Genomic DNA, 23,197 nt, shown 5'->3' with positions numbered 1-23,197 from the left:
ATGCATATGGAGTTAGAATGAAAAAAAAGTTTCTACTCAATTTTCGAGCTTCGAGCCTAAGCACCTGAATGCAAAGCCATCTGTGGTGGAGTGATTTAAATTGTGGATGCTCAAGAGTCCAAATATCTCTCAAGATTGTGGAAGTACAAGAGATTATGAAATGGGGATGGGATAGGGAGGGATTTTAAATCAAAACTGAAAATTCAAAAGTAGAATCATTAGTTGTCTGGGAGCAAATCGAGATCAGGGATATTTGTTAATGGGTTTTGGTGCAAGGCAGAGGCAGCAACACTTTGGATGGCCTCAAGTTAATGGAGGGTACAATGTGGGAAGTAAACAAGGAATGTGTACAGACACTGCATAGTTTGGCAACACTATCGAGATGATGAACTTTGGTGTGAAAATGAACCCCAACTTGGGATCAAATTGATTCTGGGTTTGTGAACAGTTTAATCTTGCATACTTGAAAGGGAGGGGGATAGAGTTGGTATCTAGAGAAAAGAATAACAAATCTTCCTGATATTTGGAAGTTCTTGTTCACCCTGTCTGACAGAGAGGACTGAATCTGAAGAGAGAACCGTTAACAATAGCAGTTAACACAGTGACTGGGAGAGGAAGTTGGGTGGTCAGTAGTTTAAGTAGGAATAGGCTTGGTGGAGTAGAGGTCAGTCTCGTGGATAAAGGTGAGAAGCTTAAAAGGAATCAGGAATCTTGCAACAATTAGATGGTGCTTTGGTAGAACTACACTTGTTTTACAGTCGCAATTTTAATCTAAATTTTTAAGGAAGGATATACTTGCATTGGAAGCAATGCAGTGAGGATTCACCAGATCGTAAGATGAATGTTGTCCAATGATAAGGATTGAGTAAGTGGGTTTGTGTTCTCTGCTATATGGAAGAATGAGAGGTGAACTCTTTGAAACAGTCAGGATTATGAAGATGGAAATTGAAACATTGTTCTTCCTGGCTGGGGAATCCAGAACAAGGGGACCAGAAGAAAGGGACAATCATTTAATGAAAAACAAAAATACCTGAGCTCACAGCAGGTAAGGCAGCATCCATGGAGAGAAAGCAAGCTAACATTTTCAGTCTAGATGACTTTTCATCAGAACTGAAGTGAAATGTGGAGGGCACAGCATTTATACAATAATGGAATGGCGGGGTTGGAGTGCTGGGGGAGAAAGGATGCTGATAGTTCAAACTAAGTGATCGGAATATGAGAATGCAGAACAATGGTGTGTCTGACTACCAGACTGGGAAGAACAGATAGTCCCACTTGGGTGGGGGTAGGGGAGAAGAAGACATTATGACAGAGGATGTAACAAGCAAAGCTAAAACAAAGGAAAGCAATGGGTTCACAATTTGAAGATGTTAAACTCAATGTTGAGCCCAGAAAGTTTTAAAGTGCCTAGTTTGAAGATGAGATATTGCTGCTCATGTTTTCGCTGGATTTGCTGGAGCATTGCAGCATGCCATGGACAGACAAGTGGATATGGGAGAAACATTTTCACTTATTATCAATGTATTGAATTCTTTACCCAGGGGATCGTTGATGTAACGAACATTAAATTTATATTAGGCTGAAATGGACAGACTTTTGATCTGTTTTCTTAAACTGGAGAAAGAGAGGCAGGGAAAGAATTAGAGCAAGTTTGGCCAGGTGAAGTTCAGAATAGGAAAAAGGGGCAATATAAAAAGTTAATTATACTTGATGCTTTCCACTGACCATCTAGGAGATTATTTAAAATGAAAAAGTAATCTATTCCCATTCTTTTTCCATTTCAGGAAAAACTAAGAATGATGAGGCAAACTAAGTAGTCAGTTGATATTTAATATTTTAAGTAAACAAATTTACCATGGAATTTTACATTGATGATTTTTTAAAAATTCCAATATCTAATTTTTGTTTTTATACAGACCACCAATGGTGTAACATCACGCGACGAGGAAGAAATCAGTGAAATTCAAGAAGATGATCGAGAAATGTTCTCTGACCAGTTGGCAAGTATCGGCATGCTAGGAAGAATAGCAGCAGACCACTGCATACCTCTTCTTATAAGGTAGGCTTACAAAATACTGGCAGAGGAATTTGACACAACTGACTTAAAATAAATAATCATCTTGAAATCTTAGATTCACATCACCATGGAATTGGTTGCATTTAAAAACACTTCAAGTATATGTTCTGGACAGTAGTACTTCTACTTAATATTTGCCTGACCAGTCAGATTGAGAATACATCAATTACTTCCCAGTTTTTCTTACTGCTCAACCATGAAATCATTACCTGTGAAACAGTAACCCTGTTGGTAATCTATTTCCAGTATTGTGCTCGAGGAATTATATGACAGTCTTAATGAAAGGCTACCAATTCATGAGAATTATCATAGCTGAACTCAATTCTGACTTTAACCTGACATCTACCCACCACACCTCACTGGCTTTGCTTGAAAGCAACCAGAGGTGAAAACCTAAACCCGTTTTCTATTCTTGTTTCAAAGCTACCCGCAGGCATAGAGGGTGTTTTTCTGGGTCCTGAGCATAGAGGTGATTGTTGGGTCCTGTGGATGGGTCTTTTGGGTCAGGGTCTGAGTAAGTGTAGTTGGGGAGTATGTGGGGTAAGTTGGGATTGGTTGACCATTCAGTCAGGAGTTAAGTTAGTTAGTTAGGCAAAGTTTGAATAGTTACTCAAAACTGTAGACTATTTTGTGACCTGTAGTGGAACCTCCCAAATTCTCTGAATTAAATGGGTATTTTCAGAGAGCTCCAACCATAGGGGAATTGCCCAGTGGAATCTTCAATATCTGCTACAACAGAGTCTGCTACAATGGGATTCTGTTTGGTTCCTGTGTGCAGGTCATACCTTTGCTTTCAAATCAATGCTGTGACCTTACTAATTCCTGAACTTAGATAATCTTACTTAGTGGTTTAAGGACTGAATCTGGAACATTTGAGACAGAGAACAATATGGGTATATTGGGAGTTAGCAAAGTAATAGTACTATTTTGTATTAGTCTGGAAAAGAACAGATACAGACACCAAGTACCAAATGACAGCCTGCTTTGTTGCACACTTCTATGGCTCTATCAAACTAAAGTGAAATTAGTACAATATGATCTCTGCTTTGTCAGCCTTTTCTTGTTCCTTTAATACATTCACTTAGATGAATGCACTAATATAGTTAGTGAAATTGCGGTGAGGGATGTAATATGATTCCGTCAATTAGGAATGGTTTTATAGCAAAGCTAATGCAGACGAGACTAACAAGCACACTTCCTATTCCAAAAATTCTTCAGAAGTCACATCAGACTCTGCTTCTCTCTCCACAGATACTGCCAGACCTGAATTTTAGAACTTTTACTTTTTACAAAATTATAACCAGAAGAAATCAAAAACATAAATTTCTGGAAAAAGTCAGCAGTTCTGTCTGCAACTGTGGAGAGAAAACAAAGTCAAAGTTTCAAGTCCTGTGACCCTTCAGAGCATTGTGGAGTTTTCTCCAGCAATTTCTGTTTTTGTTTATTTCAGATCCCCAAAGTCTGCAGTTGTTGTTTTAAAACTAAACAAGCATTGACTGAACACTACTTAATAATCAATTAATATTCAAAGAAAATATGGTGTTTTATTGCAATTAGTTATTCCACATCATATTCTTTTGTTATAGCATTCTCCACAAAAACAGGAAGTAATAGACTGTAAGACAAACAGGAGGCTAGAAGATCACAACAAGCCAGGCAGCATCAGGAGGTGGAGAAGTCAATGTTTCGGGTACTGGGTTCCCCTGCATCTCCTCCAACCTAGTCTATCCGGTGCTCCTGATGTGGTCATCTTGACATCAGTGAGACCAAACGTAGATTAGGTGACTGTTTGTTTCACTGTGCATCTTTGCCTGGCCCGGAACGGCCAGCCTGACCTTGTGGTCACCACCTATTTCAATGAACTCGTCCACCCACATCCACCTTTGGCCTCCTTCATTGTCACAGTGAATCAGACCGCAAATTGGAGGAACAACACCTTCTCTTCCGTCTGGGCAGCCTACAGCCTGGAAAACTTAATATTGCGTTCTCTAATTTCAAATAACGTTTCCACCCATTCCCCAGCTACCTTTCCAGCCCTGTCTCCTCCCTTCAATTCCATCTACTAACCCTTCCTTCCAGCTACCAACCAGATTCATCCCTCCCATCAACTAACCAGATTGTACCCACTACCTGTGTCCACCTATCACAACCTCAGCATTCTACTACTACCCCCAACAAAACAAAAGTCCTGAAGAAGGGTTAATACCTGAAATGTTGCCGACTTCACCTGCTAATGTTGCCTGGCATGCTGCGTTCTTCTAGCCTCCTGCTCGTCTACGTTGGATTCCAGCATCTGCTGTGTTTATTTTGTCTCTAACCAAATAATACACTGTCACTCCCAGGTTCTAATGGGTTCGTGCCTCCCCACTTTGTCAAGTCATAATGTTGAATGATTGTTGAGAGGCACTTCCTTGGATGGGGACAAATTCCTGAACTGACTACCAGCAGTAAGATCAACGCTGGTAATTTCTGTTCCCAGTCAGGGCAGATCAAATCACTCAATCATTTGGAGTACTGAGGGATGCTGTATTTTGACCAGAGACTGTCCTTACATCCAGAAGTTCATGGAGAACTTGCGTTTTTTTTCTGCTGACCACATCAACTAGAGATTGAAAGTGTATCCAAAGTTAGCCCAGCTTTCTGACGTGAACAATGTAAACCTTGCTCTGATAGTGAACAACTTAGGCTCTTCATGGTAATGTTCAACTGTTTTGAGTGGAGACTGAAGGTGGGTTGTCACATCTCATTATGCAAGTTAACTTACTGGACAATATTTCTGATAAGTAAAAGTGATTCTTGCAACTGTTGGATTAAAGTTTAGACGCTAAGATGTGCTGTGCCTCATAGACGTGTATATCAGAATTCCAGACTTTGAAAGACGACACTGTTGTTGAATAATGCCCGATATTAAGCAAACATATCTGTGAAGCATGATGCCTATCTTCACAGAAGCTTTGTCTTAATAGTAATGTATGAGGTTGAAATGTTTTTTATAGCCTTTGACTACTTAACTTTTCCAGTAGACAATATATGTAAAGATAAATAATCCAGAACTAAGTTGATTATAAATGTATTTGTTTGATGAAGCTGTCAATAAGATTATTCAATAACTGTATCATTTCTACGTTTTAAATTTTCTAAAAATGAGGCATGTTTTATCTAGCATTATGACGTGATGAATGATAAATATTAGTTCTTGATTTTTATTCAGTGATGTAATGTCATGATAAGTCTCATTTTCCCTTCCCACAATCTCTTGTGTGTTTTCCTTAGAAATGTGTTCCAGTCTTTCATTAAATTCACCATTTTGAAAGCATAGCAATAGCACTCAGCGTCCACTTTTACACCAGTGCAGTTGTGCAGAGCGAATCATGCATCTTAGCTTCTGCACAATGTGCTGCAACCAGCCTTATGAACAAATATGAATTACTTCTTTTTATTAGCATTTAGAGATGTCTTGTATAAATATATAGTAATTAAATGCCATTATCTGGATTCTGTAGTTTGATTAACTGCATTATCTTTTAGCTTATTAGAAGATAGAGTAACAAGACTTCATGGTCAGCTACAAAGGCAACAACAGTTTCTTTCATCACCAGGGCCAGCATCATTGGATAATAAAGTACTGGATGATTTGTATGAGGATATTCATTGGTTACTTTTAGTCGCGGGTAAGTTCACTCCTAAATATGTTGTCTAGTCCAAAGTGCAATAAAGTTGATTCTAGCAATGAGGTTAATAGATTTCTGAAAAGATAAATTCTGACTGAGGTTCCTATAAGAATGGAGCTTAAAGGCTAATAAAGATAATTGGGATATCTAATTACAGCTTGAGGAATTTGTATTTGGGAGCAAGATAAGTTGCAAAAAAAATACAGACACAGGTCTTGGTGAAGATGTAGAGAAATGTCTCTTGTAATAGGACAAGAATGGCTCCTGAGAGCCAAGTGGTGAGGCTTGGAAACATTTGCCTTTTGAGGGTCTGATGTGGTGAAACTATTGTCTGAAAGAGTAAAAGAACTGAATTTCCACCTAAGAAATACGGCTCTGTAACTGAACTTAAAGCTTTATGTGCCTCCTTGGAGAGATCCTTTGTAGCTTTGTATGGTGTATCTTTGTATTGACTATTTATAATGAAATATATTTTTTAAATTTGTGTCATTCATAAATGTTTAAATTGTTGGTTTTGGTTTGCTTGTTACGATAAAAATTTGAAAAAATGATATCTTGTCCATTGATTTTGCTTTCCAGTGTTGTAGTGGGGATTCCTTTATTTTTAAAAGTTGTCTCTAAGTTGGGTGAGGTTCATAACATTTTAAGTAATAGTGTTTTTAATGGTTAGTTATATTTTTCTTTTTGATTTAGATTCTTTAACATAGCTTTAACTAAATTTGCTAATCACTAAACAAACCTTTTTACAACCTTTGATCTATACAGCACATTGCTTTGCAATGATAATTTCAAATTTTGTGCTAATTAAACATTCTACCATAATGATTCTGAAAAATCTAAGTGGAAGTGGTATGCTGGAGGAAAGACAGTGTGTGGTAAGGAAGAGCGCTGATTAGAGATCATAAGTAATTGCAGTACTTTAAAGCATTTCATGGAGACATTTTTTGAAGCAGGAATGTACATAAAGCTTTTCAGATTGTAAACAACCAATGTTGTGGGTGGACTTGGATTGTGAGTATCTCCACATTTGCAGGCAGGATATTCTTACCTTTGTAAGAAAGGTACCACTTTGTTGGAAGATTTTTGACTTGGAAAACAGTATGTATGGAGGAGCAGATGTGTCTTGAGCAGTTGTATGATTTTTTTCTTTTTAATGAAGTAATTTATTCTATGAAATTCAGTTTGGTTCTATGTACATTGTGGCTTATCAATATAAATATGAAATGAATATTATAGGATACTAAACTGTGTTCATAACCTGGTATCTTTATTAATTTTACTAGGCTACCTCTTAGCTGATGATACTCAGGGAGAGACTCCTCTTATACCTCCAGAGATAATGGAATATTCCATTAAACATGCCACTGAAGTTGACATTAACACAACACTTCAGATTCTTGGTTCTCCAGGAGAAAAGGCTTCCTCCATCCCAGGATGTAACAGAACAGATTCTGTAATTAGGTAAGAGTCCATTTTAAATGATTTGACTGGAAGGAAAATTAGTGTGGTCGCTTTTACTCAAAACTTGTCTGAAACTAGTTGTAATAAAAAAAAAAATCCCTTTGTAAAAATAACCATGGATCCACTTGATAGTAGTATAACAAGTGAGATTCGTACTACTTTAATAAGGGAAAATTTTTCAAAAGCATTGTTATCATTGAATTCCCCACCTACAACATCCCGGGGGATACTGTTGACCCGTACCGTATTTTTTGATAATGGGGCAATAAGTTGGAAGTTCTGTGGTGTGTACTTAACCATCTGACTCCCCAGAGCCAGTCCACCATCAAGCTCGAGTCATTCAATGATTTTTCAGTAATAGTGCTGTGCATGCACACTCACTCTGTGAAAGATTTTTACATTTAAATGTGTCTTAAAGGTTTGCCCATTCTTTGGTCATTGATAACTATATTAGAGAAAAATAACTGTCTAAATTGTCAATAGAAGTATATTTTAAATTTGTGTTTTACATTTCCTTTTTGCTAGTTCACTTGCCATTATTTTATTGTTATTGCTTGAACTTTAAACTGAGAGAGATTCAAGGGCATAATTGGAATGGAAACTTGGAGGGCAAGGATATGTCAATAACACATATGTCATGTGGTCATCTGAAATTATCTATATTGCATTCCAAATAAAGTTGAAGGTTTAATCTGTATATTTCTATTCATGTCCTCCCCTCTAAAAGTAGCACAACTGTTTAACAAATATCTTCAGTGTCTTCTCACCATGAAACTGTTAGCCATCTACGTTTGGATACACCTTGTCCATATCTTTCAAATTAAACATCTACTTTATGTGTGACGAACCATCTTGATTCTAAGTCATACTTAAACTGAACTGAAGTATCTATTTCCAGGTTGTTAGCTGCTGTTCTGAGAGTTTCGGAAGTTGAATCTCGAGCCACTAGGGCAAACTTGGCAGAACTCCTTAGTCCACAAATGGGAAAAGATATAATGTGGTTCCTGAAACGGTGGACAAAGACCTACCTTTTAGTAGATGAAAAGCTTTATGATCAGGTGAGGAACTTTGTGTTTTAATGCGTGTTTGCTATTTAATATACTTGTAGATTTATAAACATTTCTTAAGCAATTTTGAGGATCTGGTCTTCCACATCTAAACTAGTATGTTCACTTAATTATTTTTAAATTCCTATGCATGCCCCCTAATTGGACCTGTAGTATGTGCCAGTTCCTCTTCATATCTGGATGAGTATTGTACCTTGGAGGTCATTGCATGCATTTGTTGACTTTAAAGCAGACTCTGGTGAATACCTTTATATTTTGCACTCTGTTTTGTACTGATATATATTCGCCTGACTATGGCTGATTTTCTTTGATTTAAAAATTTACATTTACTCCTACCTGTTTAATTTGTGGATTGGATTTAATGATTTATTGTAAAACAGTGCTTCTTTGTGTAGTTCAGGTATGGACAATTCTGTATAATTGATCAGGTTGATTTCAAGAAAGTTTGAAGATTTCTTCAGCTGTCTCTTTGATACATGTCCAACAAAAGTCATGCTTTTGGGCCACTATTTGGAGTGAAGCCCTTTTTGTGGTTGCACAATATCAGAGTCTCACATTCTAAAGGTGAATTGATCAGTATTGATATCTCTTCTTGGGTATACAGTGATTTATTGAAATTGTTAGTGTAGTTAGCATCGTTGGAGACAGAAACAGTTAATGTGTCAGGTGTGTGTGCTTTGATCTGAATTGGAAAAGGGTGGGTTTTGTCACCTCCCTTCAAAATTCCCTTGTAGCATTTTTGTATTTTCACCAGACTCTTGGTAAAGAAGTTTTTCTTTAATTTGCTACTGGATTTATTAATGATTTTATATTCATAGCCCCCTAGCATTTGAATTCCTGATGAACAGAAACATCTCTGTATCTACGCTATCGAATCCGCTCATCATTGTAAAGATTTCAGTTGGATCACTGCTCAGTTTTTATTTTCCTTTTCTAGAAAAGTATCCTAGCTTATTCAATCTTCCTGTTATCTGTAATTTTTAAGTTCTGTATCCATCCAAGAATTTGTTTTAAAACCTTCTCCGATGCTTCCATGCTTCTGAGACTAAACTATTCACAGTATTGATATCTCTTTTCACATCAAAGAATGTTCCTGTGATTGAACAACTACTTGTTTGATGGAAAGTCATTGATATATTTGGGAAATCATTGTTAATTTACTGGTCAGGTTGCATGATATTGTGAAATGTTATCTTTCTGTCTTCTGTCCCTTATTTATAAAGAAATAGAAGAAATGACAAAGAATAACAAGTTAAATGGACCTTTTCTGGTGCTTTAAATATGTCTTGTGATTGATTGAGAAGAAACTACAATGAATCTTGCGGGGTAGGGGCAGTAGTAAAGGTCAGAATATATTGTGATGGTTGCAGTTATGCAAACAAGATGAAAGTTTTAGTTAAGTTGGTTGCGTTGGTTGCAAGCCAAGGACTTGAACACCAAATTTAGGCTGACACTTCATTATTGAAGAAATGCTACATTGTCAGAACTTCTCTCTATGTAATAAGCTAACATGAGATACACACTACCTGTTCAGATAGAACCCATGGTATTATTAGAAGAGGTTTTCTTGGTGATTTGGTCTTCCCTAAAACAGCCACACCAGAAAAAAAATCTAATTTCTCAATTGCCTCCTGTTTGTAGGGACATGCTGCACGCAAGCATGAGATATTAGAATTATGATAATATGCTATATAGTCTTTATTCGGTAATAATGAAAAATACTATTAGATGGAATGGGCAAAATAACTCAAATGGAAAATTAAGTAGGTTTAAAGAAGAAAACAGTGAATTTGAAAAGCAACAAAATTTATTAATGGTATGAAAATAAATTGACAATAAATGTGCCTTCCCAAGTACATAGAGATGATGGTGCCCTGCTAATATTTGATAAGCTTCACTAAGTGTCCTATTAATTCAAGCAGCTGAATGAACATCAGTACTATATTTTTTAGAAGTATATCTTCTTTCCTTACAGATAAGTTTACCATTAAGTACAGCATTTGGTGCAGACACTGAAGGTGCTCAGTGGATTGTTGGTTACCTTCTAGAAAAAGTTATCAGTAATCTTTCAGTATGGATTGCAGAACAGGATCTGGCAAATGACACAGTCCAACTCCTTGTAACTCTAGTAGAGAGGAGAGAACGGTGAGTACTCTGTGCAGGCGGTAATATCAAAACAAAATCCATCAGTTCTCCTGATTTAACAGCTAACTATCACTACGTTTTTATTAACCATTTTTATTGAGATATATTTTGCCTCTTGCCTATTCATGTTGCCACTATTAGAAACTTATTCTTTCACTATTGTGTGGCATTTAAAGGAATAACCAACGCTGAAATTATGGAACACGAGCTGGTCCATTTGACCCTCCTTATTTGTGTTGAATTTAAATCTGTCTTGTAGATCAGTTTTATGCATGCCCATTTTCCTGCTTTTTCCATATTCTCTTTCATGTTCTTCAGAAGGCTTCTTCGGTAAGTTCTTCTTGATTTATCTTCACCATAGGAAATCTTTCTATGTTCAGCTGACTGTACAAAAATTATTCTAGTGTGTCTAATTTTGTAGTTAAAGTGTGGCTTGTCTGGTCCCTTGTCTTTGGATACGCTAATGACTATTCTGACCATATATAACTTTTAGTACATGACAGCTCCTTAGTGGCTTTCTTCATAAATTAAATCCTCCATTTGTTTCATTTGTTCCAAAGCTATTGAATCTCCTTGTTCTATTAAGAAACCCAAATTTTCACCTAATATTTCAGATGTAACCTCGGCATTATTTGGTGTTGAATTATCATGAATTCTTTGCTCTTGTATTCTGTTCTGTTTGGTATAAACTCACAAATTATATTTAATGTTTATAGAACCAATTAGTTTTTTCCATGAAGTTCTTCCTTTTTTGATTCTATTTGAATGTAATTTTTCAGCATAAGAATATTTAATGGCTTCTTTAGTTGTTTCTCCAAGCATTTTCTTAGTCACACACTGCCTCACTGAATTGACTTGTTAGAAGCTCATGATACTTTTATCATGGTTGTTAGCCTCAAGCAGGTGGCCAGCACTTGATGATATGACTTCATTAAGAATATTATGTTGTGTTTTTTGGCAATTATCATGTAGCCATTTGAATGTTTATCAAAAGAATTGACTGCATGGACTTTTAGTTTGGAATAATTTGTCGAGTAGCTTATTGACTAATGACTTTAATGTTCTAAACTGTATTGTATATAAAAGTTCAAGTGTGAGCACCCCAAATATATTCTAAAATAATCAAATGATTTCTCAGTCTAAAGCTACTGACACATCAAAAATATATTTTGAGAGAATAGTTTTATTTGATGCTGCAGGTTTTTGTAGCCACTTAATAGCATACAAAGAAGTATAGAATATATATTTTTTTCAAACAAGTACTTGTTTTTGTTCAAGATTTTAATGCCAGTTGTATTAATTATGAAGCCATAACTACATTCAGATAATTGCATTTGTTTTACACATATTTTCCAGTAGTTTTAATTGACAACTGTTTCCTTTTAGGGCTAATTTAGTAATAAAATGTGAAAATTGGTGGAATTTGGCAAAACAATATGCAAGTCGAAGTCCACCACTAAACTACCTTCCCAGCTGTGTGCAGCGAACATTGATGAAAGCGCTAGTTTTGGCAGGGTTTGCTCATGTGGATACAGAAACAAAACAACAGTATTGGACAGAGGTGAGAATTTGAATATAGACAAAGTTGGCAATTTTTCCAAAGTTTCTAGCATCTTTAAGGTAAACTATTGGACTAAATGTTTCTAAAATCAAGAGCATATTGATGAAGAAACTTTTTTGTTCAATCCACTGGTCTTGGATATTAATTTACTTTTTGCATCTCTAGTTGCTTTATTGAAACATATGTTCCATTTGGTAGAGGATACACTGCCTACACTGATAACCTAAAATATATAGTTTGCGGATGTTGAATGTGATAGCAAATGGTACCGTGCAAATGATCATATCACATCCTAAGTTCAGCTATTTTTGTCTTCATTTCCATCTTCCAAAAAAAGCACTACCTTTTAAAAGGCAAAATTTTGCAGGTGGACATATTTAGAAGGCATTTTATTTTGAAACTACAACTGATGTAATATTTGAAAACTGCATAAGGAGAATTCACGTGCTGGTGGAAGTGATGTAATAAGCGATTGAGGGGGGAAAGCAAGATCAGTCAACCAGCATTAGAAGAGAGCCAGAATTCTCAACACTACCCATCTGGCCGATTGGATAGCTTAGGCACAATTACTGAAACTATTTTCAGAAGTGCTCTTCAGTCTGGAATCAGTGAAGGCTATCTGAATATTGCAGTCATATCTGAGATCAAACTTATTGGAAATAAAGCTCTCACAATGTCAGATGAAGGCACCACAGATATTAACTTTTATGCCGCCAACTGAATGCATGAAGTGATAGGACATTGCAAGTCATATAATTTGACAGGGCTCTCCTTAATTTGCCTGGCAGCCATTAAATGTTTCAAGATTGCTAGATTCACGAGGATTGTAGAGGCTTGCACTCATTTGGCACAGCATGTGCAGTTTCCTTCATGCAAATTCAACAAGTTAGTCAAATACTTAAAAATGTGTTGCTGGAAAAGCGCAGCAGGTCAGGCAGCATCAAAGGAGAAGGAGAATCGACGTTTCGGGCATAAGCCCTTCAGGGAGAAGAAGAAGAAGAAGCCTGAAGAAGGGCTTATGCCCGAAATGTCGATTCTCCTTCTCCTTTGATGTTGCCTGACCTGCTGCGCTTTTCCAGCAATACATTTTTAAGCTCTGATCTCCAGCATCTGCAGTCCTCACTTTCTCCAAGTTAGTCAAATGCTCAAACATAGGTGTACCGAATGCAGAGTTTAATAAATTGTGAAAGCATGTTGTGAGATTCAGAGTTTTGAAACTAGGAGTGGGTAGTTGGTGTCCCTGAACATGATCAAGAGCTCGATGGAGACATTGCTAATGCTGACATCCTGATCCATGTAGAAAGGAAGCAGGTGCTGTGCCAGGTTTATTTGGTACACCATCTCCTTTCTTTCACCAAGTTCTTTAAGATATAAGTAAAATTTGAATTGTGAGCCTAGCATATTGATCACTTGTTCTCTCTCGTTATGTAGGAGCTACTTCACTCTTTTGCATTATATATTCAAGTTATTTATTCCTGTAACTTTGTCACTTTGCGCCTTTTTTGTTGGTCTTTTCCCAATGCTGTTCTAGCTGCTATTCTATGTGCTCGATGACATCCTGAAATGCAGCAAAATAGTATTAATTTCTTAACAGAGGTGAGCCTTCTAGGTGAGCACCTTGAATCTTGTGGTGGGTTGATGAAAGACCGACTCTGACTCTGTCTGGGCTCCTATGTTGTTGATTTCAGGCAAAACAATATCGAAGACACAAAACCAACATGTCCATGTCCACAAGATTTGGTTACCATAGAGGATTAGAAGAATGCCTTCACTGAATCTAATAGATCTTTGATCCCTCAGAAAGTGACAACCAAAAATGCTTTAGTCCCTTTTCAAAGGGTGCACTGTCAACTTAGTGATCTAGTTAATGTAATTTATAGATAGTCCCTGAGCCATCAATCATTCATTCAGTATCTACACGTTAAGGTAACTGATTTGATAGGAGAAGTTTTCTTAAGCTGATACAACTGCCACCTTCCCCAGGCTGTAAATGTGATTGAAGCTCTGCTGACATCCTACTCATCATGGCTGTGCCATTAAGATCATCATCTATATACTTGACATGCAGGGATCATTACACATTTGTTCAACCACATAGGTTCTACTTCTGCACTTGTATTCTCTGCATATCCATGCTCCATGTTTCACCACATGTTAAATATTACGCAGTCAGAGCGATGTGAGTAAGTGGTTTCAGAATGTCAAGGCTAGAGGGAATGTGCAATTTTTGTTGTTTAGATGCTTCTCAACTGTACAGCAAATCCTCATGTAAAAATTGTACTTAACTGACGCAGTTTTAATTGACCAGACTATTTAGTAGCAGAGAATGGTTAATGCAGGCAGAACTAAATGCACAACTAATTTCTGTCACTAAATGCAATTTCAGAACAGGAGCTAGAGGCGATGTAGACAGCGGTGTCTGACTTTAAAGCTTAAAAACAAAGGACAGTGTCACAAAGTTGCTGTAGTACAGAAGAAGGTCATTCATCCCTTTGTGCCTGCATCGTTTCTGTTGCCTAGTGCCAATCTTCTGCCTTTTCCCCATTTTCCTGTACACCAAGTCATCCAATGCTGCCTAGAATTCCTCAACTGAACTTGCTTTCATCACATTTCTCAATATTTCCATACCCTAACAACTCACTAGCCTAATTAAAATTAGTTAATTTTATGATATGCAATGGGTTTGGCCTCTCTGAACTGACAAAATCCTTTATTGCCACATTTGTAACTCTGCATCAGGGAGCCGGGTGTATGTCAGACAGAATGATTGATTGTGTGAGGTACTAATCAACACCAATAGTCTGTACCATAAGGATATGGAAATTTAAGGCAATTGATCCTCCTTAGGTTAACTGAATACTTGATCATTTGCAAAGTGAGCATTTTTTTAATACAAAGATACATCTTTCAAATGATACAGATCTTGTCACTTAAGGAAAGGTTCTAATTAGTAGTCATTTCAGTTTCCCCTCTTAAAGTAGGTTATTTAAATTGTGAACTGTAAATGGAATTTCAACATCTTAATGCCAGTTGCTTAATTCATGTTTTGCCATCTTAAGGAAGCTAGCTGACAATATTACTCTTGTGCTACAAAATGTTGCCAGACGTTGACCCAATGTAGTTCAACCACAATTTGCTCAATTATGAGCATAATTGGGTCTACTGATTCATAATCATTGACCATTCAATGCTGAGAGGTAATTGGGACACGACAGCCATTTGATTCTAGTGCTAATTGGAATTTGTTTATTTAATAGCATCTGTTAGAATCAGTACAAAGAAAAGCCTGAAGCAGCATCACTAGTGTTAAGTTCAGACTGTTTAAAAAAGGATTGTAGCTTTAGGGGTTAGTAGATCGCGGCGGCTAAAGTAAGATCATGCATTGTGTGTCAAGATGAAAACTTGATCTGGCTGTATTTCTGATTTTGTTTGACACCATTGCCATAATCCTTTAAAATTAATTTGTGAATAACAGCATGTATAATAAATTCTAAATCATAACTTAAGACCTAAGCCCTGGAATTTCCTCTATGTACCTCTCTATCTAGCCTTCCTCTTTTAAGACATGCCTTAAGATCTTGCTCTTTTACCAATCTGCTAGTCATTTAGTTAATATCTCCAAGTTGTTTCTGTAATTGTTAGATCAATAATGATCCTGTGAGGTGTTTTGAGGTCTTGTTTTACGTTAAGGAGCATGTGAATGTTAGTTGGGAGTCAGTTAGCTCAGTTGGCTAAATGGCTGTTTTGTGAAGAAAAGTGATGGTTTCAATTCCCAAACTGGCTGAGGTTACTGTGAGGGACTCTCCTTCTCAACCTCTTCCTTTGCTTGAGCTGTCATGACCCTCAGGTTAAAGCATCACCAGTCATATCTCTAATGAGTGAGCAGGTCTATGATCCAGTTTTTTATCATTATTTATGCTATATCAGGCAATACTCCATTTCAGGATGTCATCGAGCACATAGAATAGCATCAAGGAGATCAAAGATACAATGCAAGCTGAGCTATTATCTAGACTGCACACTTGTACTTGTTTTGTGACATTGATTATTTATCAGTAGAAATGTAGAAATATTTTTAAATTCAAAATTAAGTGAATACTTCTCCACATACTTCAGTCACCCCCAAGAAGGATCATAGCATCACCAGCAGCAAATATTGATTATATTTATTGATATGAGAAAAAATCCATGTGAATCACTTTGTTATATTTGTTAAAAAAAAATTTTAGGTTCTCCAGCCACTCCAACAGCGATTTCTTAATGTTATCAACCAAGAAAACTTTCAGCAAGTCTGTCAGGAAGAAGAGGTAAAACAGGAGATCATTGCTACACTGGAGGCACTTTGTGGAATAGCTGAAGCAACACAAATAGACAACGTGGCCATTCTCTTCACCTTTTTAATGGACTTTCTCAATAATTGCATTGGTTTAATGGAAATTTACAAGAATACACCTGAGACTGTTAACTTGATCATAGAAGTTTTTGTTGAAGTCGCACATAAACAAATCTGCTACCTTGGAGAGGTAAGTACAATCTGTCAAAGCTACTCTTTTTTTCGCATGTCTTCACTTGTTAGGACATTTCATTGGTAAACAACTAAATGATTCATAATTTACACCCACCCACAGTTAATGTTGGTGTATCCTGTTTCATGGGAAAAAGAAGTGTCTTAGGTACTTGCTTTTCATGAAGATGAAGAACAAATTGCACTGTTTTTATATCATTGTAAGTGAGTAAAATGTTTGTCCAAAAGCAAAATATTAGCCTTTTGCCTGTTTGTGCATCTCTGCTTGTGTTTATTTTTGCTCTCTACATATATAGGATATGAATGAAGGTGTTTTAAAAACTGTTGAGGTGAAGATTATATTGCCATTTTAAAACCTGTTGAGGGGAAGATTATATGCCATGTGACTAACTATTTCCTTAAAAATGATCATAAAATTCATTTCATTGAAAACGTTTGATTGGAAATGGTTTTGGACTGGATGCAAGTTCTGAACAGATTATATTTTATCCACTGAAGAAGGATATTCAGATATACTACATTTCATAAGTACTAGAATGTAAAATCCTCCAGTGAGATTTGTCATCAGTTGGATCAGTAAACTGGTTATGTATCTCTACAGAGATTTTCTGTTTTTTGTTGATTGGCAAGAAGAGCCAATATGTCTTTGAGTGTCAAAGACATCACTGCAGAACTTCGCCGGGGTAGTGTCTGATCCTAACCACCTTAAGCTGCTGCATTTCTTCTATCACATTTAATATGTGGCAATGTTCACGTTTGACTGCACAATGTTCAACACCATTTGCAGCTTCTCAGCAACCTGAAGCAGTCTGTGTGCATATGCAGCAAGACCTGGACAACATTCAGCATTGAGTTGTTAAGTGGGAAGTAACATTCAAGACATACATAGGCAATGACCATTTGCAATAAGAGAAAACTCAATCATCTCCCCTTGACAATAACTGGTATTAACATTGTTCATAGCAGGAGCTTCAACATCAAAGTTACCATTGATCCAAAACTGAACTGGACTAGCCACATAAATACTGTGGCTACAAGAGCAGATCGGAGTCTGAATTCTGCAGTAACTCATCTCCTGACTCCCAAAAGTCAATCCACAGGATGCAAAACAGAGTGAAATAGAATGCTTGAATAGAGGAATATAACTCCAACTACATACAAAAAAGCCCAACACCATCCAGGACAAAGTAGCCTACTTGATTGGCACCATATCTACCACCTCAACATTCATTCCCATCACAAATGATGCACAGTGATAGCAGTGCGTGCCATCTCAGTAACTCACCATGGTTTCTTTGGTGCCTTCTGCCACCTAGAGGAATAAGAGGAGTGGATGCTTAGGAATTCCATCACCTGCATGTTTCCTTTCCAAGCCTTACACCATCCTGACTTTAAACTCCATATCCATTCCTTCACTGTTGCTGTTGCCTGAAACTTCCTTCATAACAGTGGGGTGCATATACCTACAGTACATAGACTGTGGTCAGAAGTCTCACAACACCAGGTTATAGTCTAACAGGTTTATTTGCTTTTGGAACACTGATCCGACTTCATCTGATGAAGGAGCAGCACTTCGAAAACTTGTGATTTTCCAATAAACCAGTTGGCCTATAACCTGGTGTCGTGTGACTTCTGACCTTGTCCAGTCTAGTCCAATACCGGCACTTCCACTACGTGGACTGCTGCAATTCAATAATCACTCACGAAATTTTCTCAAGGTCATAGCCAGTAACACACACATCCCATGAAATAATTTTTTGGAAGTACTTTGTCTTGAACACAGCACTGAATATTCATTGCATGGTATATACAAAAGATTGAGTATATGCTAATTGACAAAGTTTCCATTCTGTGAACAACAAACAATTGCTTCCCAAATGAATGCATCCCTAAAAATTACAATTTCACTGTTTTATCATGTGAAGTTTAATGCTTATCATGTGAAGTTTGACTGGTTTAATATAAATATCAATGGCACTAATAAATTAACACTTTATTTGTTTGGGAAAGTATCATATTTCCCGTCAAATGTTGAATAATTGAAAGCTAAATGTATTCAAATAAGAAATCATCATCTTGCACAAAGATGGAACCTCCCAGCAACTGCACAGCCACACACATTGCTCACCTTCAAAACAGCAAACTAAAGATGGGTAATAAATGCTGGCCCAGGTCGCAAAATCTACTCCCTTGAATGAATAAAAATAACTGAAGGTAATCTTTTCGCTTGGGGTAGGAATTGTTGACAAAGAACATGGTTAAAAATTTTGCGGAATATGGCAATGGTGTATTCGAACCTACTGCCAAGAAAAATGAGAGGAACAGATACATGGGAACACTACCATCTGCAAAATCTCTTTTAAACTACATTCCCATTCTTCACTGTCATTGGTTAAGATACTGGAAAACCCTGACACCATCACAAGTGTACCTACGCTACAAGGACTGCAGCAATTCAAGAAGACAGCTCTCCCAATTATTTCGAGAGAAGGACAAGAACCAGTGGGCTCGTGGGTGCCAGTGCTTTTCAGCGTTTGAATGAATTAACAGAAAAAAAAATCTGACTCTGTGTCTGCTTTTTGCATATACGAGCTAATGTTATGAAAAAAAATTTTAAAAAGCATAAATGCATGTAAGAATTCAGAGGAAAAAAATAATTGAGAAACATAGTTAAAATTGTCTTTGTTTGAAAGGTCTTTCACATTTTGTTGTCCTATAAACAGAAATGCTTTAATTTTGGCAAATTTTCTTTCCCTTAGTTCAGTAACTTCTTGTTACGAAAAACATAAAGTTGTATCACTGGTTGCTGGATCAGGAAGTTCTGGGTTCAGATTCCAAACTTGGAATTTAATCGACACTAATGCTTTGTTGCACTATTATTAAAAAAAAAAGTAGGCTGCATTATCAGATGTCATCTTTCAGACAAAGCCTGCACATAATAGATCCATTTTTCAAATAGCAGCAGGGGATCTCCTGGTTAAATGGAAATGGTAACCAATACCAGAGCAATTTATTCATTATGGGATCTTGCTGTATTGTTTCACCTGTCTATATTAATAGTGACAACATTCAAGTTATTCAGTGGCAGTTACTACAAAACATTTTGTGGCATCTTTAGCATGTAAAGGTTGCTACATAAATGAGTTGTCTTTTGTTAATAATCACTGCAAATTACACTGCATAATATCCAAAATAATGGGATAATCCCCTATCCTTTAATTGCCTAAAGTATTGGAATATTTTAAAAAAACCTATTTCACAATACAAATATAAGTATTTGTATGTTTGCATCAATCACCTGCTCATCTCTATACATTTGTCAACTTCATTGTCAGAAGTTACTTTTATAACAGGGAACAAAGTCCATTGCCTGTTTGGAATGCAGGTTTACATTAAGTTTTGTAAGTATTCCATCAATCTAACATCATTTTTTAATTTTTAGTCAAAAGCCATGAAGTTGTACGAAGCTTGTCTGACGCTACTACAGGTTTACTCTAAGAACAGCTTAGGCAGGAAAAGGACTGATGTGGCAGCAGAAGAAGAACAGTATCAAGACTTGTTACTCATTATGGAACTTCTGACTAATCTCCTATCAAAGGAGTTTATCGACTTCAGTGACACAGGTATGCTTTAATTGTTGTGTACAGTAATGCTGGTTAACAAAACCATAGAACAGTGTAATTTGTGTATCATTAGAGATTTTTCACTTTGTAAGGAACCATACATTTTTCTTTTTTGGTCTATAAGCTTGAATGGAATTGGACTTCTGTAAAGCTGAAGTACCAGGAGGGGTTTTCAACTTGGAACCATCAAGTGATCGCAAGTTTAGCTGTGCAAGATAATGCTGCTTTTCAAAGCTGTGGGGGAATACTTTCAGAGTGTTTCACTTTTTATTTCCTCCCTCCTCATCATCCAAGGTCCCCAACGCATCTTTCAGCTGAAGCAGCACTTCTCCTGCACTTCATTCAACTTAGTGTACTGTACTCAGTGCTCATAGTGCAATTTCCTGTACATTAAGTGACTGCTTTGCAGAACACCTGTGTTCGGTTGTAAACTCATCCTGACCTTCTGTGTTCCCATGCCAACATTTCTGTCTCAGGCCTGTTGCAGTGTTCCAGCAAAGCTCAACACAAGCTGGAGGAATAACACCTCATCATCTGCTTAGGTACTTTACAGTCTTCAGGACTCAACATTAAATTTATCAATTTCAGACCAAGAACACCACCTTCCTTGTCTATTACAGTACTTACCCTCACAATTCAGGTCCTGTCTTGAAACGAGTTGCTTTCAGCACGGCCAACCCATTCTCAACTGCTCAAAGCTCCCATTATCACCTATGTAGCCTCTCTCTTTCTCTGGCTTACTGTTATTTTTTTTGTTTGCCTATCGCTTTTTTTCTCTGTCTAAGCTTTGTCTCCACCTACATGTTCATTCCTTCCTCCCACCAGCCCACACAACCCCTTTTCCTAGCTGCTTCTAGTTCGGATGAAGGGTCACTGACCTCAATGTTCACTGTTTTCTCTCCACACATGCTGCCAGATATGCTGAGTTTCTTCAGCAATTTCTGTTTGTGTTTTTCAGATCTCCACCTGCAGTTCTTTGTTTTATTTTTACAATAACAGATTCATACCCAATACTTCAGTTGGAATATTGTATTGATAGGGTTGGCAAAGTTTAATTTCCTTCTAAGATTGATCAGTTGAAGAGGTACTGGCAAGTACCATTAACACACAAGCTAAGGATATATCAACCTTTGGTATAATCCGTTTGGTGTAACAATGTTGAATGGTGTCATTTGGTTTTAAAAATGCCTCATCTACATTTCAAATCCTAATGGACCAAGGTATACCTAAAATACCTAACTTTGTGCTTCTTAGATGATGCTGTAATGTACAGTTACGTTACAGAAAACCTGTAAAGCAAGTAGACCTATTTAAGCAATTACTGTTAGCTGGTTTCATAACTTTTACCAAGAGTGAATTTTCGAAAGTAGGGGTAGGTTGCCCAGAACACATTGTAGGGCAAGGGAAAATGTTGCCAAGAATAGCAAAAGTGAAGATACTGATTCCCTATTCCTAAAATGAAATGAAAAATTGAGCTTTCTAGGAATGGCTGGGCATTAATGGAAATTGGTGTCTAATGTCAGCACAATAGCTGTAGAGTCATAGAGAGACACAGCATGGAAGCAGATCCTTCGCCTCAACTCATCCATGCTGACCAGATATCCTAAATTAATCTAGTCCCACTTGCATCTTTAAAAGATTTATTACAAAAACAGGCAAAAGTGATATTGTTACCATTGTGCCAAGCAGCCTTTGAGAATCTGATGGCAATTCTAATAAGTGCTGCCCTGAATTTACCAACTTTTAAAGTGTCAATTGATGCCGGTAACTTGGGTGTAGTTGCAGTCTTATTGCAAGATGGTGAGTCAGGAATAGAAAAGCCATTGGGATGCTTTTAAAATTAACTAATAGCAGAAGTAGAAGTCTACATTGGAAAAGGAGACTATGGGATCACAATTGCAAGGAAATTGAGATTGTTCTGATGGTGTTTATCAATGCAACTATTTAATATTAAAAATGTTCACATTGCTGGGAAAGTTAATGCAGTAACTAATGCATTATCACAGTCGTAATGCTGAAATACTTCAAGAATTTGGGAGAAAAATGACAAGGAATTATTTAAATTCAGCATAAAAATTGAGTGAGGATGGTAGAATATAACTTTGTGTTGTTTTGAATATGTGTAAAGTTTTCCTGGTGATCTTTTTAAGGGTGGAGATAAGTAAGTAACTGTATATTTTGCTTTCTGAATTCTAAACTGAAATGCAAACGTGTCTGTTATATCACTGAAATACCAAGTTTTCCAACCTGGAAAAATTCAGTGGTGCATGTTTAGCTATCCAAGACAAATGTTAATTTTTAAACAGTAGACAGATAGCGATTGCAATAAACTGCAGAGGAACCAAAGTTGTAAATGCAGAGCAGTTGGCAAACGAAACATGTCTTTCTTTCCTCTCTCCATGTGGGCAAAGAGGCAAGAAAACCAAAAAAGCTTAAAAGAAATATTCCAAAAAGAAAGGACTTGTTGAAGTATCAAAAATAGTGCAATTGTTGCTGAAAGCAAAAGGAACTGAGAGACAACTTAACTTACCCTTCAGCTATTGATTTTTGATCTTTGGAAATTTGGTTTGCTGTATTTTTGTTTATCCATCCATAATGTGTCAGACTTTTTTGTTTGTCTTAATTGTGAGTATGTGGATGAATCTGGGGTTTTCAAAGGGGCATAGTTTAAGTCACATAGCTGGAATCCTTTCCTTTCTCTACCAATTGTTAAAATTAGGTGTGTTACAATAAATTAAATTATTTTCAGTTAATGGTAGTTGTCTCGAATAGCAATTCATCAGGCAAGTTGGTCATCTTGGTGGTCTGATTGGGATTTTGTGCCTTTTATGACACCTTATGTGACAATGGGACACAATTATCAGCACACTTCACAGTTAAGACATGACTAAGGTGCAAAGAATTTCAAACTAATATCATATATAAATTATGACAACTAGTGACACTGTAAAATTACAGGAATGCACAATAACAATACTGTAATGCATTTGTATTCTGGAGCACTGCAATGATCTGTTTTTAAAAGGATTGAAATTAACACATGAAATATAGCACTTTGTTTAATAAG

The 23,197-nt window shown here is 36.7% G+C and overlaps 1 protein-coding gene across 1 annotated transcript in view; it reads left to right on the top strand.

Moving 5' to 3' along the window:
- xpo4 (exportin 4) overlaps positions 1 to 23,197 on the top strand; it is a 99,401-nt gene that overhangs the window by 68,302 nt on the left and 7,902 nt on the right. Inside the window, exons 10-17 of the mRNA XM_043691920.2 lie at positions 1,917 to 2,059; positions 5,606 to 5,748; positions 7,032 to 7,209; positions 8,108 to 8,267; positions 10,252 to 10,421; positions 11,808 to 11,982; positions 16,212 to 16,505; positions 19,950 to 20,130. Coding sequence (XP_043547855.1) covers positions 1,917 to 2,059; positions 5,606 to 5,748; positions 7,032 to 7,209; positions 8,108 to 8,267; positions 10,252 to 10,421; positions 11,808 to 11,982; positions 16,212 to 16,505; positions 19,950 to 20,130 — 1,444 coding nt within the window. The remainder of the gene's footprint in view (positions 1 to 1,916; positions 2,060 to 5,605; positions 5,749 to 7,031; positions 7,210 to 8,107; positions 8,268 to 10,251; positions 10,422 to 11,807; positions 11,983 to 16,211; positions 16,506 to 19,949; positions 20,131 to 23,197) is intronic.

This window comes from Chiloscyllium plagiosum, unplaced genomic scaffold, assembly GCF_037043375.1.
Source record: "Chiloscyllium plagiosum isolate Xiang-an unplaced genomic scaffold, Cpla_swu_hap1 HiC_scaffold_6, whole genome shotgun sequence".
Lineage (NCBI taxonomy): Eukaryota > Metazoa > Chordata > Chondrichthyes > Orectolobiformes > Hemiscylliidae > Chiloscyllium > Chiloscyllium plagiosum.
The sequence above is the reverse complement of the archived record's forward strand: the minus strand, read 5'-3'. Positions and strand labels throughout refer to the sequence as shown.